General features: G+C 43.8%; 1 protein-coding gene and 1 pseudogene across 1 annotated transcript; one reads left to right on the forward strand and one right to left on the reverse strand.

The window, feature by feature from the left end:
* Nucleotides 1-916: 916 nt before the first annotated feature.
* Nucleotides 917-1,709, forward strand: LOC148687671 (high mobility group nucleosome-binding domain-containing protein 3-like; annotated as a pseudogene).
* VPS18 (VPS18 core subunit of CORVET and HOPS complexes) lies at nucleotides 1,216-12,916 on the reverse strand. The gene is made up of 5 exons (XM_035111455.3): nucleotides 12,628-12,916; nucleotides 9,553-9,694; nucleotides 8,382-8,473; nucleotides 5,614-7,484; nucleotides 1,216-4,236 (listed from the first exon to the last, which is right to left on the reverse strand). Exons 1-5 carry the CDS (start codon nucleotides 12,716-12,718, stop codon nucleotides 3,508-3,510), a joined length of 2,925 nt encoding a protein of 974 aa, XP_034967346.1. The 5' UTR covers nucleotides 12,719-12,916; the 3' UTR covers nucleotides 1,216-3,507.
* Nucleotides 12,917-16,064: the final 3,148 nt, after the last annotated feature.

Genomic DNA, 16,064 nt, shown 5'->3' on the forward strand with positions numbered 1-16,064 from the left:
ACAGATGTTACAGAAAGGGATAGCACCTGTTAGTGGTCCAAACACTCTACCAAGAAACAATAAATCCAGAGAGAAAGGCATCTGGTTGGCCACTGTAAGAAATGGGTGCTGGACTTGATGGACCCTCGCCCTGATCCAGCGTGGTTCTTCTGTATATTTTTGGGTGTTTATATATAATCAGTCTTACAATAGTGTCAGCTGACATTGTTACTGTAAGGCCATGACCCTGTACCATTTGTACTGTTAGCATCTTTCGTTTTCTTCCTTTTGCGGTTCTTGAGGAAAGGCTACAGCTGTGGAAACGGGTTATGGCACAGCATCTCCTTTGCATGCCGAAGGTTCCAGGTTCGATCTCCAGGAAGGCCCACAGTTCAATCTGTGGCACCTCTAGGTAGGACTTGGACTGTCTGAAACCCTGAAGAGCTGCTGCCAGCCAGAGCAGGCAATGCTGATCTGGGTGGACCCATGGTCTGACTCAGCGTTAAGGCAGCTTCTGTGTACTGATTCACAACATCAAAATACAAAGCAAAAACATGATGGTGACAATCTAGGCCAGGCATGTCAAACCTGCGGCCCTCCAGATGTTTTGGCCTACAACTCCCATGATCCCTAGCTAGCAGGACCAGTGGTTGGGGAAGATGGGAATTGTAGTCCAAAACATCTGGAGGGCCGCAGGTTTGACATGCCTGACTAGGCTCTCAGCACATCTAGATGGCAATGCATCCCCAATAACTGTTTATTCCAATTCAGCTTTAAAGAGCAGATTTTTGTGGAGAAAGCTCCAGAGATTAAAGGGGGGGTGCTTGGACACACACACAGCTTTAAAGCACAGACCTGTGTCTGTAAAGAGTGGGGCAAAATTTAAGTGTGGATTGCACATAATTGCAATCTGACTCAAATAGAAATTGGATTAGGCATGTTGAAGCCTACCACTGACCTCAAGAAGAAATCCATCTTTAATATTGATAATGAACATGGTGAGCAGGAAATGCTAAGCATCCTTGTACACAATTCTAGAAAGTTTGTAATAACATTTGAGTTTCCCCATGAGCAATCCCTGTTTCTGTGTTGCATATTACTTTCTAGTGTCCATGTAGTAAATAATATTTTTAATTGAAACTAATGAGACACTCAGGTGCTCCACAGCCTCATCACACCACAAGCAGGCAGCCACATGTATATTCCAAGCATCCAACAAAAACCTCAAAAGCCAGCTGACCATTTCAGAAAATTTTAATGTGCAATTAAAAAATAACAACTGAGGCACATCCTTAGAAGCAGCTTCACCATAGAAACCCTCTAGTTCAGACATAACCTGGCTCGTTATTAATGGTAATTCATAACCAGAACTAAGAGCGAGTGGATCAGTCACAGTCTAGACCCATCCTGTGCTTCCCATTCATGCTGTCTGGTTGCGTCTATTCAGGTTTAACTCTGCCCAAAAGAAAGGCTGCAACTGCAGGTGAGGAAATGGAGGCGCCACTGAGACGATCGGCTAGGTTATTTGCTAAACCTGCCCCCACCCACCTAAACCAGAGTCAAAGCCCCCAAAGGAAGCAACTAAGAAAGAAAGAGGAGCAAATGATACGAGAGAGGACTGGAAGGTAGCCAAAGGGAAGAAAGGAGTGAAGGAAAAAGATGAATCTAAGCAAGAAGATGCTAAAGAAGAAGGTGCTGAAGTGTCTGACGACAAGCCAAATTCTCAGTAACAAATTTAACCCCCTTCATTTCCATCATTTGGTATCCATACCTCCATACTGTATTGGAGAGGGAGGAATATTTTTCTCAACTCTTTTATAAATGCAGGTTTTCTTAGCAGGAATTTAATTATGGAACATCTTCATTTCAGTTACCTGTATCTTAAACCAATGGGAAAAGAAACGAAATCATTGTTTTGTGATTGTCACAGTTTGTATGGTACCTGGAAAGAATGAGTGGTGGTTAACTCTTGACTTCTGTCACTATATAATCCCTTTTGTTTTGTAGGTCATACAAGACTTTAAATTTTCACCCTTGTTATGTGCTGAATGGTTTCTTAAAGTAGGGCGGTCTAAAAATGATTATGATAACGCCACAAAATAATTGCGTCAGACATTCCGATGGTTCTGTGGGTTGCTTTTATAAAGAAGCAGGGATATTTTCATGAAAAATCATAAGGAACTAGAAACCTTGTATCGCAAATGTAGTTCTATTTTGCCACATTTTACAGAATAAGAAAGAATGTAAAAAAGGGGGGACTAGAACCAAGAGGAAATGTAGTTCTAGTTACATAGTACCTTTGACATGATTTAAACTTTGAGTCCCTTAGCTGGCTTTCCTTGTGACCTAAAGTCTATTCCACATCATTATTGCCTTTAAAGAGGGAGGGAGGAAAGATACCTTTCAGCTCTGCAACTACATCCAACCATTGTTCCAACCACACCATTTTTCTATGGTCATTTAAGGATGTGAATCCTGAATTGTCCTGCTCCAGCTTCAGGATGGATTTGCTGTTGGCGACATGCGAGTTTCCAATTCTATGTTTTATTATCAGCCCACAAAAATCTGCAGTTAATAGTGTACAGCTGTAAAGACCAGGAATGACCAGGGGCTGCTCTAATTAGGGGCGGTGTGAACATTCAAATGAGAGATTGTAAAAAATAAAAAGGCAACAAAGCTAACATGGAACATATTAGATCTGCACATATGCTATCAAGTCAGAGTGCCATATTTTTTTTCCTGCGTATTGTGAGCAAAATGAAGAAATCTTACAGAATGTTAACAATTTGCAGCTACCTGACATAAGCTTTCAGAAAACTAGGAAAAAAGAACACAACCTCAAAAGAGAAAAATAAAAACGAAGCATTTTACATGGAATTGCTTTGCCTAAAAGTGAAGCTTTTATGCCATATTACAGGCATAGGCAAACTTGGCCCTCCAGGTGTTTTAGGACTACAATTCCCATCATCCCTGACCACTGGTCCTGTTAGCTAGGGATGATAAGAGTTGTAGTCCCAAAACATCTGGAGAGTCGACTTTGCCTATGCCTGCCATATTAATACAACAGGACTTCATGCACAATTTCTCCTTTTATGTTTCTGACACAGAACGCGATCTCAGTCTCACGACCAAGAAAAACAGCAGGAGATGCTCCACATTTGAAAACAATACAAGTGTATCAATTCTTTATAGAAATATGGGCGTAATCCAGATATGGTAACACAAGCGGTAATGTTTGGTTACCTCTTAACCAGAAAAACATCCATTTAGAATTCATATTAAGGATGTCTCTGAAGAAGCCTTGTGTAGGCAGCTGTTTGTAGAGCGTCAATATAATTGCCTTATTAGCAATGACCATTACCGACACCCCACTTTGCCCCACTAACTTACAGATTGTGAGACTCGCATAATACTTTTTCAAATCCCCATCGAGCTCACATGCCTAAGGTGCCTGGTGGTTAGCTGCCAAGCCTCATGCTCTCTCTGCAGGCAGTTTCATGCTCTAGTGCAGGCAGGAACATGTCGTCCTTACAGCCAGCTCTGCATCTCCTCTTCATACCTCTGTGGATCAATGAAAGGCTTGTCAATGGACCGGATCATCAGCTCTCCACAATACACACATTCAGCTGCCACAATATCATCAATGTCAGCTTTCATCTGCTCACGGCTTAACTGTCCCTTTCCTTGGCTAGAAGTATCGGTGTCCTTAGGCCGGTGGTGGGATTTGGAGGGCTGGCTTGTGGCCGAGAGCTTCTTTTGAAGGTCTTCCAGTTTAGCCTGCTTATAGGCAGGCAGGTTTGGATAAACTGCCTGCAGAAGGCAATCGTAGTGGAACATGTGCCCACAGAGGAAGAGGTAGAAAGGGCGGTTCAGGAGCGGGAAGTCACATGCCGCACATTTCTCCTGGGGTTCCACGGAGCCGTATTTGTTCCTCATTTCCTGAATATCTTCCCGGATCCTTTTGGCACTCTGTGTGGCTTCCTCCATCTCCGTCTTCAGTTCCTCTATGTGCTTGTTGTAGGCCTCTAGAGAGTTGCAGATGGCTTCCTTGAAGTGATCGATGGTGACAAAGTCTGGAAAGAAGGGCAGGACATCTTCAATCTTCAGCAGGTTGCAGCTGGAAAGGCAGGCCATGGCCTTCTTGACATCCTTCTCTTCCTGGACGACATGTCGCGCAATCTTCAGCCAAAGCTTCTTCCTCAGCTCCTCATCATCTTCAGGGAGGTCTGCACAGGACTTTGCCATATCTACATCCACCTGGGAAGAACAAAGCAAGAAGGAAGGAAAGAAAGATAATGAACTAGTCACCATTTACCCTTCACTCCTGTCACTAAATACTGTACATGGTTGGCAAAGGAAAGACACTGCTAAGAGGAACCAGAAATAGTTACATCAAAATAAAGGTAACAAGAGGAAGATGATACATCTCGTCTCCCCCAACCAAATCTTGATGTTGTTTTCGGTTGCTGCTTTCAGTGGGATCATTTTGAAAACTCATCTATCCAGAGATGAAACAAGACAGAAAAATTCAAAAGGAGTTGCATTTCCCCATGGGACACACTTTTTGCTCTTAACCAACATGGCTGGGAAAATGGGCCCAGCCAGATGCGCAGGGTATAAATAATAAAATTATTATTATTAACATAGAGAGAATTAATAATGCAGAAGACATTTGGATGCTCTCCTTACAAAATGGAGGTTACTGGATGCTTTCATTAATTGCCCACGAGAACAATAAAGAGTCACATGACACCTTCAAGAGGAACACATGGAAGACATTCACATTTCAAAGGCTTGTCTGAAAGACCATGAAGACAGGGGTGGTTCCTGCAGAGCCTCTACTGGCAGGGAGTTTCACAGGGCAGGACCTGCCATGCTAAGGGCTCAGTCCCTAATAAAGGCTGACTGAACCTTAGGGGCATGGGCAACCACAAGAAGTGCCCCATATACACACAGCCAGGAGAGGGAATTCTAAGCAGTGAAGACAGTGGAAAACTAAATGAAAGAAGTACAGACAGTGGGTTATATCAAACTCATGTCTCTCCATGGATGAAAGGCTTGGAGTCTTCCACCAGTGGAACACAGATCAAGGTGATCTTGGGTGATTTTGCCCTCCCCATTACATTACTATTCCAAAGGGTCTCCCAACCCTCTGGAGCAGATTGGAAGTGATGCAGGGGGGAGGGGGAATTCCCAAAGATGGCTTCACTCACTGTTCCACTGGCAGGAGTCTCTGCTGGATCCAAGAGCCTTTCAACAGCAGATGGACGCCAAGTGTACACACCCAGCAGCAATTGCATGAAGGTGACATAGAAGAGCTAAATGAAACGTTGTTGTCTAGAAACAGAATCTCTCAAAATGCCAGGTGCTGGGACAGATAACCATACGCTTCTTGTGAGTTTTCCCCCAAACAACTGCTAGCTGCTGCTGAAAAGAACACCCAACCAGGCCAGCAATGCAATTATTCCATTAGACAATGCTGTACTAAAAGACTCTTGCTTTCCAGACAATGAATACAGCAACAGTGTTTCCAGGTCTTCTGTCTACACCAAAACTTCCACAGTACTTTCAAGCCTTGAAATAAATCTAACACATTTTCAAGTGCATAAACAAACGGGGTCATTGTTCCCCTACCTGCAAAGCGAGATCCACAGCTTCCTCATACATCTCCATAACTTTGTACACATGGACACAAGCCCGGTGGTGGCTGTGTTCTGCACAGAGCCGAAGTGCGTACTTCAGGTCATAGTGGATGTTGTCAGCGTAGGTTCCAGCGCGTTCCAGATACGACAACAGCGAGTCAGGGCGACACAGAGCATAGAGCGACAAGAGATAATTATGAATGGCCTGCTGAGTTTCCTTCAGTTCGCTCACACAGAACTCCATGTATCGAATGGCTTCGTTGATCTGCTCAGTGCTCCCACTCTGGCTGTAATTGACAAGGGCGGGGATGAGGTTCTTGGCATCCAGTTTCTTCCCCATTTCGATCCAAGCATCCACCAGCTTCTTGGGGATGTGCTGGATCAAGACTGGAGAAAACTTGTAGAAGAGCACGTCGTCCCTGATTTTGGACAGGACTTCCAGTGCTTCGTTGTAATTCTCATGCTGGCAGTAATGGGCTATCACCCGCTCGTAGTCGTGCATTATGACGGCAAAGTACACCATGTGCTCCGTGTCCCCATGGCTCGCCAGCAGCTCGTGAATGGTTGCTCGGTTGTTGAACAGGCAGTCTTTGTTTTTGGGGCTGCCCAAGAAGCTGCGGAATTTGTCCCGGGTCTTTTCGTAGAGGTCCCGTTTTGATCCGTCTGCTTCCAGGACTCCTAGGCGGTTTAAATACAGCTCCGTCAGCCATGTGGTCAGCAGGGTTGTCTGAGTCTTTTCAGAAGGCTTCAAGCTAGCCAGTTTTTTAATCAGAAATTCCATCAGCGCCTCTTCCTGCTTGGCTTCGATAAATTTAAGAGCAATCTCCTCAAAGTAATTTTGAGTCAATGCATAACACTTTGCACTGTCCAGGTATCTCTTGTTCTGGAAGCAATATTCGGCTTCCTTGGCCAGCACGATATCCAAGCACTCGGGGCGGTCCTTGCAGTACTCTTTAGCCAGATCAAACTTGTTGATGTTCGTATACATCTTCCACACGTCACGGGACTCTCGCTGCACATTGTATCGAAACACGGCCTTTTCTGTGTGGATCCAGATTTGCCCAAATGCGGGGTCTTTGATCATACGCTTCAACGAGCCAAACTTTTCCAAGAACACATCCTGGAAGACAACTTGCCCATTCAGGGTACACACAGCCTTCACTCTGTCAGGAAACAGCAGCAGAAAATGAAACTGCGTGAGCACTATATTCATGGGCTTGTTGGCTACTGCGTCTACGTCAGATGGATATTCCCAGACCTGCTCATCGCTAAGAATAGAGTCGGGACGTCCATAGTCCAGCGATCCGTACAGGACACCGTTGCCCATCATCCAAGCAAAAGCACTGGGGGTGGAGCGAAGCTTAGGAGTATAAAATGCAATTTCGCTGTAGCCAAGGCTAGCTGGAAACTCACGGAAGCCAGGCAGGTGATCTGCAGGCATGCTAAATATTGCTCCAAAGGCTTGCTGTTCAGATCCCTCTGGAATCTTGCCAACAAACTGGAAAAGCCTCTTGCGAGTAGTGGCAATGATAAAGCACTTCCCATCAATTCCTCGTTCTATCTCGAGGCAGCAGACTGGGGCAGGTCCTGCCTCCTCTTCTAGGTTATAGATCTGGCGAAAATACTGGTCAGGGTTAGTGCCGAAGAGACTGCCTTCACTGACCGAGACCTCAGCCTCGTATATCTGGCCTTGGGATGTTCCCACCAAAATGGGGCCCGTGTTCATCTCTGAGCCAAGGAACTTGTTCCAGCCCACACTTTCAATCAAATGACCTTTCCAGCGTGACAGGATCCGCACCTTCTGAGCACTTCGGTTCAGATAGAGGCACTCACTGGTGTTCAGGGCAATGATAAGGTGAGAACCTGGAGTAAAAAAGGGATACCGTAACACAGATGGAAACAGAGGATCATAGCAAAATACCTCTCCTTAGACACATCTTCTGATGCCTAAAGTTTTCAGAAGGTTCTAGAAATAGATTTGACAAGCACAAAATATTCAACTCCCCTCCTCCACATCATATTTGTCATATCATTAAATGCCTAGCATAACACTATAACAAAACTGTCATGCACATTTAGACAGGAAGGCCATTAAAAATCCTGATTATTCTTTGGGAATCTCCTACTTGCTTTCATTGTTTCCATCCAAATGAGAACACTCATAATTATGCATAAATGTGATGTAGAATTTGGCTTCTTTTGGTGTCAGTAGATGTCAAATTTGCTACAAATTTGAATATTTTTAAAACCCTTACTAAGATATCAGCCAACACATTACTTTACCTTATTTCAGTTAACAGAAGCACATTCTTCAACATTGCCAGCTTCACTCAAAGATCAGTTTATCTTGAACAGACAGAAAGCATACAATCTGCAGTGCCCCTGTGATAAATCTTAAGATAAAGACTTGTGGACATCCAAGTCTGAATATCATCACTGTGCTATGACCACATTTAATCGGCAAAAAGTGTACTGAAGGAATACCCTTACAGGATGGTCTGACCAAAAATATAGGTAAAAGAAGAAAGAATAACAGAGGCTATTGCAAATGTGTGTTTTCACATGAATGTGCACTTTACAAAAAAAAAAATCCTCAAGGAAGAAAAACATATTTTGTTAATACTGTATATGGAGTGAACTAGGGATGGCTTTTCTAGACGGAAACATTCATATTGCATGCAAAAAACAAACCCCATAACATGTTTGTGGCATTTACTGAAGATGCCAAAGAGCACTTTGCACCTCCTCTTATTGCCTCACCTGTGTGGTCCAAAAAGAGCTTGTGAACTCTGGCTTCATCCTTTCGCCCAAGCTCTACCTGGTTAGGCTCATCTGCCTTGGCCAGGTCAAGCCTACATAAAAGGGGAAAGAAAGCAAATTGTTGAAAATTAGGGGGCGGGATTGTGTGGGACTAGCAGGAACTTTGCTGCTTGGCAGAATTATCATTCAGGCTGGGATTTGGGACTGGAACAGCCTCAGTTGCCCTGACTGATGTTCTGTTCCTGATGTCCCCATCTAGATGTTAATCATGCTGGATCTCTCAACAGCTTTTGATATCAACAACCATGGTATATTATGAGACTGCCTCTGTGAGATAGGAGCATTGCGCTATTGTGCTTCTCTTCCTACCTACAGCATTAGTTCCAGAAGATGGCACTGGGCAACTTCTGCTCTGCCCTGTCGCCGTTACTCTGTGAGGTTCTGCGGGGTTCTATGCTGTCCTAACATCTATCTAGCATCTATTTAAAGTTGCTGGGAGAGGTCAGCAAATATTTGGGAGTTAGGTGTCATCTGTATGCTGACAACACTCAGGTCTTTTTCTCCAAGTCACTTGAGTCAGGTGAAGGGGCTGGGCCACTGTCTGGTCAGCATAATGGGCTCAATGAGGGCCAGTTAAATAAAACTGAATCCCAGCAAGTCACAGGTTGTGTAAAGTAGTGGGTCCAGACCCTGAAGTCATCATATGAGGCCTGTTGTCATGTGCCTCCAAAGGTGGTGACAAGAAAAAGGACCGTCTCATTTATGGACCCCATTTTGTGGAATGCACCCCCCAGCAAAGTCCGCCAAACACAGACATTGACATCATTTTGGCACTAGATAAAGACTCTCCTCTTCTCCCAGACATTTGACTGTTAACATCCTTGGGTTCTGCTGGACTTTTAAAGGGATTTACTTTGTGCCAATTATGATACATGTATTTTCCTTGGAGTTGTGTGGGTCGCTTTTAGAATGGTACTGACACAGTTGTTGGTTTTTATCTCTGCTTTCAATTCATGTATATTTTTATATTGTTCGCAATTTTATCTTGGGATTATTTTTTAGTAGGAAGCGTCTAATATATTGAGGAATAATAGGAGGGAGGAATTCAGCATCATGCTCGTCTTTCATCCTTCCCACACCCTGAAACAGGATAACAAAAGACTGCACATACCTAAAAATAATGTCTTTTCCAAGACTCATACACAGCTGGTTTGAAGAGACAACCAGGCTATTAATCTTTTCAGGGGGGTTGAAATCAATCCTCTGTTTGTTAAAAATTGGGGTCTCTTTTTCTAGGCGAGCATTCACATACCCTTAAAAAAAGAAGGAAACAGTTAGGTTTTTAAAAAAATTGAAATCAAACTGCAGCACAATTCTGTGTATAAACCCTCAACTGCCATGCACTTACTAGACATGGAAACGTGATCCAATTACATACACTGCATTTACTGAAAACAGTTAACTGTCATCTGTGCCAAATAAAATAAAGAGAAACATTAATTTATTCCTGTTGAGGCATGTGCAAAGTGCCCATCCTCATGCCAGCAATGTGTGCAAAAGAACAGAGAGACAACAAAGAGCTCTAGAAAGAATCAGTTGCTTTATATATAAGCCATAAATAAACCAGAAAAGAATGACCATCACACAAGCAATAATGCAAGCAAGTTTGCAAAATGTATGCACTGCAGATAAAATGCAACATCATGGGGTGTGACTAGGACTAAGGTGAAACTGTGAAGCTCCCTTGTTATTTTTACAGCTGGGTGCTGCATGTTATTTAAGTAATCTTGATATATTTATTGTATTTGGAATGTGGTTGTTTGATACGTTATTATAACTGCTTTTGTTTTGCTTTGTTATGAAAAGGTTGCTTTGTCAATATGAAATTGTTTTTGTAGTATTTGTTTGAAATGCAGCCATTTACTTGTTGTAAGCCACTTTGAGCATGGTTGGCTGTGGGTTTTTTTTGGCAAAGTGGCATACAAGTAAAATGAATGAATGAATAAAATGTATACAAAAGCAGACTGCGGAGTAGGTTAAACAAAGACTATTATAAGAATCTCAGTGTTAAAAGATATTAATCTGGAAATATTGAGAATAAAGATACGACTTGTTTCCAAGCAGACATGCACAGCATTGTGCTGTAACATTATAATCTCTCATTCAGTCAACAACTGCCATACATAAAAGATGACGACTCAAAGTGCAAATGATGTGCTTTCTAATGTGCTTTCTAAAATATATATCCCTTTCCTTCTGGTTCACTTTCCGTTTTAAAAGTGTTCCGTTAAATGCAGGAAGTTACAACACACACGCTAATGACAGCTGCAAACAATTTCACTAAACACACTTAACCACATTTGGGGGGGGGGGCTTTCATCTCACTACCTTCCGCAAACGTTGGTGGACAGCAAATTGCACTGCCCAATACAGAAAGATGCAGAATTCATACAAATATTCAAGGATGTTATTTTACGACACAGATACACAGCCTTCTGTTTCGGAAACTTAAAAATGTGTAGTTCCAAGAACTTTTGAAACCTTCCCAAGGTAAATATGTCTCTTTTCAAGATCAAGGAGAGTTTTTCACTGAACTGGAAAATAGTGTGACATCCTCATAGATCAACCCACAAATGGAGCAATTTTTTATCATCCACAAACAGATAGTATCAGAGCTTTTGAACCACATCTGTCCTTCAAAGACACCCATTTTTCCTAGGCTCACATTCATTGTAAGGCTGCGGAACACCAGAAAACCCTTTAAAGAAGATCTGCTAACAAGATCTGCCCATACCACCTCAGGGTGGATGACAAAAAAGGGATGAGCAGTTGCGGGTCCCTTCCCAAGTTAATTAATATCAGATTCACTGGAAGTAAATGTGGGGGCAGAGAGCGGAGAACCCTGATGCCAAAGGAATTTATATAAGCGGCAGTACAAGCCTGGGAAAATGTTCACAAGTAACATGTACTTGGAAGAACTGACACGGAATAAAGCAAATGTTCCAGATCATCCGGCTTCATTCTTTGCAACATTGACCTATGCTGTTCCACTTGCCTCAGTTCTTCCCAAAGAGTTCCTTTCCTATATTCTGGGATGGGAAAGTTCCATTAGCACTGAACTGAATCACAGAATGGCACTATAGCAACTGTCTTCCATATCTTGACCCTGCTTTAAAGTTACCCTCAAATCACAACCTGTGTTAAAATAGGAATGCATCTAGATAACCGCAGATTCTGTTTGCTTTTCATTCAAATGGGAGTGACACAAAAAATAAAAATTGTATGACAGAGTATACCAAGAGGTCAGCTGTGGGCTCCTTTTATCAACTATCGTTTCTGTTCTGTTGAGACTATCCGTAGCATCTGAAGGACCATCTCTTCCCACACAGATCTACCTGTGGGTTGCACAGGACTGAATTTCTACTCCAGTAGCATCTTCTAGACCAGACATCCCCAAACTTCAGCCCTCCAGATGTTTTGGACTACAATCCCCATTATCCCTGACCACTAGTCCTGTTAGCTAGGGATCATGGGAGTTGTAGGCCAAAACATCTGGAGGGCCGCAGTTTGGGGGTGCTTGTTCTAGACTATGAAATTCCAGATCTAAACTTCTTCAAATGCCTTTGGACAGCAAGCGTAGGCCATTCATGGTACTGCTTAGCGATTACTTCTGCTGCTTCATTTTTGTGTGGTGGAACACAAACATGGTTATTTCAAAGTTCTAATCATGATTTAGATTTGCTGTAAACCTCTCTATGGGAGACCCCTACTCAATTTTGAAGAGATAAATTGCCTCCATTGTGAACTGAGAAAGAAGCAGAACCGGTGGGGTTTTGATCTGAGAGTAACAAACAGGAGAGAAGACAGGAAAACGTTTTGCCACACCGGCTAGGGATCCACAATGATCAGAATTCAGATCGCTCAGTAGAGCCTATGGCTGCTTACTCGGGAAAGAGCGGCCTTAGAAGCAATGGGGGAATAGGGGTATCCAGTATTTTTGGGGGGGCAGGCCTTTTGTTGTGGGGGAGGCACAACCTCCGTTTGCTATGCATTTTATTTATTTTTATTTATTTTTGGGGGGAGGCAGCTGCCCCTCCCTTGGCTACGCCCATGGAAAGGGGGCATGGGGGAAATGTGCATTCAACTCCTAGCAGAGAGGAGGAGGCAGAAAGAGCCGAAATACACGCTGTTTGAAAGAAGAGACTCAAGTGCACTAATGAATGGATTCTGCTTCCCGTCCTCCTACCCGTGTGCGGGATGCCCAGGCTGGCGCGGTTCTGCTGCGAGGAAGCCGAGTGCGAAAGCGAGTCGACGTACTGGTCCAGAATGGAAGCCATGGCTGCTCCGGCAGGCGCCACGCCCAGCCTTCCCGGACAGCTCTTCCAAGCCGCCTCCGCAGCAGCAGCAGCACCTCCTCGGCTCCGGCCCCCAGCGACCGCCAAGAGGCGAGGCTCGGCCCTCTTCCTCTCTCTCTCCCACCACCGCCTCCTGGTGCTGCTCCGATCAGCTGACGAGACCCACGAGCGCAGGCTGCGCTTCCTGTTTCCGGGTTGAAATCCCGACCATAGAGAAGGGAGCGCAAGCAAGAGAGTTCAGTGGACAGCTTCTCTTGCGTCGCCCGACTCTCTAGGCACAGGAGGGGAGGGCTTAGGACAGTTGTGTGTGTGTTTTTAGAAAGAATAATAAATCCAGGAAAATATGGAATGTTCTCCCTATGCATGAGTTTGACGCGGAGTGAACGTTTAGCTTTACTATTATAATTATTATTATTATTTATTAAATTTATGTACTACCCTTCATCCGAGGATCACAGGGTAGTTTTGCAATATAAAAACATAAAGAGGGCTGGCAGGAGGTTATTAAATCGCGGTAATGTGTTTCTAAGCGCACAAACTTGGACCTTTTTGCAATCGTTCGGTGGATTTTTAAAATGTATTTAAACAATATATATATATATATATCACTTAACTGCAATGGTCTCTTATGTGGTTTACAAAGATGCAGTACAAAAAATAATCAGTTAAACTGCAATCGAATTTGTGTTAAAGTGCCTGCAATACTGAACACACAGCACTTGGTTGATGCAAGCAAGCTGTGCATCAGAGCCATGAGAGACCGCTAACAGTGGCTCCCTGAAGACTTCAGTGATCAGGCATGACTACAAGGGATTGGATGTCCTTGAAGTATGCTGTAGCCAAATTCTTAAGTGCCTTGTAAATGCATACGAGAACCTTGAACTGGTAGCATGTGGGCAGTCAGTGCAGACCCCTGAGCTCAGGAGTAATGTGGTGGTGATTGTCTGCAGTGTTTTCCATCAGCTGGAGACTCTGGATCAGGCCCAAGCGTAGCCCCACATAGAGCACATTGCCGTAATTGAGTCTTGAGGTTACCAATGCATGGATCACGGGGATCGGACCACCCAGCTATTGCTGATGTACCAGATGTTGCCCTCCTAACCCCTGAGGCCACCTGAGTTTCCAGGGTCAAAGATGGATCCAGGAGCACCCTCAGACTCCAAGCCTGTACTTGAAGGAGTGCAGCCCACCCAGAACAGGGAGCTAGCCAATTTCCCGGACATAGGAACTACCAACCTACAGTGCTTCCATCTTCCTAGGGTATTGGCCCTCATCCAGTCCACCATAAATGTCTACTCAGACAAGCCCTGCTGAGCTCAGTTGAACTTGTTTCAATCCTATATCCACTTACCTGGGACTAAGCTTTATTTAAAACAATTCATTGAAATGAATTCATTGAATTTCTGGATACATGTGTAGGATTGTGTTGTTTACATTGGTAGAAGGAGCTAGGGAACATCCTCCTGGTTTCTTTTTAAAACTTTTTATCAAATAAGAAGGCCCAGAACTAAATTCCTTTTAAAAGCCTATTTGGATCATTTTTTTCCCATGGACTGAAATTAGCCTCTGGGGAAAGTCGGTACTTGAAAGCCCAGCTGGCTCCAGTGCTCCCGAGAGGGGCTTGAGAACAAGACAAGTAAGCTGGTACGAAGCGCCTGAGGGGAGAAAGAAGCAACTTTCTTTCCACAGGGTGATTAAAATGCTTTATCTTCTTTCATACTCACAGAGCATACCGTATGAATAGCTTGGTCTGTGGCACATCTGTAGATGAATAATATGTTCAGTATCACTCTGAGCTGGACAAAGACATTTTGCTGCCTGAGACAGTGCAGCAGCTGCCCCAGCCCTCCAGTTTTGACTCCTGAAATCTCACAAATGTGGCTTCCCCCTCCCTGGCAGTAGGGGTGGGGTGCTAACAATTTGCTGCTCCAAAATCAGCTGCCTCACTGTCGGCCAGTGCTTCAAACGGAGGTGCTGTGGGTGAGAAAATCAACTGGTCTAGACGGAGTGATCTGGTGTTGGACCCACACACCCATCCAAAGCACCAAATTGTTGATTGGGGATCCTTCTGGAATTGGAGCTGCCCGACAGCCCACATTGGGGCAGATAAGAGTGCTCCCCCCAAAAAAATTAAGTTAGCATGACAGCTACGTACAATTCTATCTTGGGAAAACAGACCTAGCCTCAGTTCATGGATGTGGTAATTGCATCCATGCTGGCCTACTGTAATGCACTTTTAGTGGGGTTGACTTTGAAGACTACTCAGCAACACCAGCTGCTTGAGCCCTTCTTGGGGCGAGATGGTTCAATCACATCACACGGCTCCTACATCAATTGCACTAGTTGCCAGTGTGTTTCCAGGGGCAATTCAAAGTGCTGGTTCTGACCTTTAAGTCCCTAAATAGTTTGAGTCCAGATTATTAAAATTGACTTTGGAAGCCTAACTTGTGTGTCAACCTTTAAGATCAATGTAGACTTGTGGCTACCAGAGGTAGGGTCTTCTCGGTGGTGGTGCTGTCAGTTTGTATTTCTTAATTCAGAAAGTATTGATCTGATGTGTAAAGATCTTTCCTCTTCTAATTAATTCAAGAGGGTTCTGGAAGCTTCTCTGCGTGAAAGAAACAAGCAGAAGGTTTGTGATGTTTGGGTTATTCCTTCAGAGAAGCTAAGTACAGCTGATTTAAACTGGTTCTGCCTTCTTTTCAGTCACGTTGACTATAAAAGTAAGGCCACAAGGAGCCTGGGTTTCACTTTCTCTTTCTATCTCTTTTCCTTCTGGTATGGTGTTCTGTACACAGTAGGCTTAGTGTTAAGGTTTAGACTCATTATAAAATAAAAAAATTCCTTCAGTAGCACCTTAAAGACCAACTAAGTTTTTATTTTGGTATGAGCTTTCGTGTGCATGCACACTTCTTCAGATACAGTGAAATAGAAGTCCCCAGGCACTTATGTAGAGAAGGGGTGGGGATGGGGAGGGGAGGGGGGATCACTCAGAAGGGTGGTGGAAGTGGGTGATTGACTGACTGATAGCTGTTGATGACCGAAAACGACTGCAAATGGTTTTGCATGAAAAAGCAAGGGTTGAGATGGCTGAAGATCGCTTATAGACTCATTATAAGTTATTGTAAGTTTCAGTTAAGTCTACTACAACTGGATTTCTTATGGACAGTACCAATCCTGAATGTATTGGATTTGTGACCATTAGGCTCATTTGCCTTCAGTAGCAGTAAAGCTCTGCTGGATGAAGTACTGTACAGTACAATTGCCTCTGGTCTATTTTTCGGGATCCTGCAATGTGTTTAACGGAGTTCTTCTGTGGATCAATATT

Source organism: Zootoca vivipara, chromosome 1 (genome assembly GCF_965207765.1).
Source record: "Zootoca vivipara chromosome 1, rZooViv2.hap1.1, whole genome shotgun sequence".
Classification (NCBI taxonomy): Eukaryota; Metazoa; Chordata; class Lepidosauria; order Squamata; family Lacertidae; genus Zootoca; species Zootoca vivipara.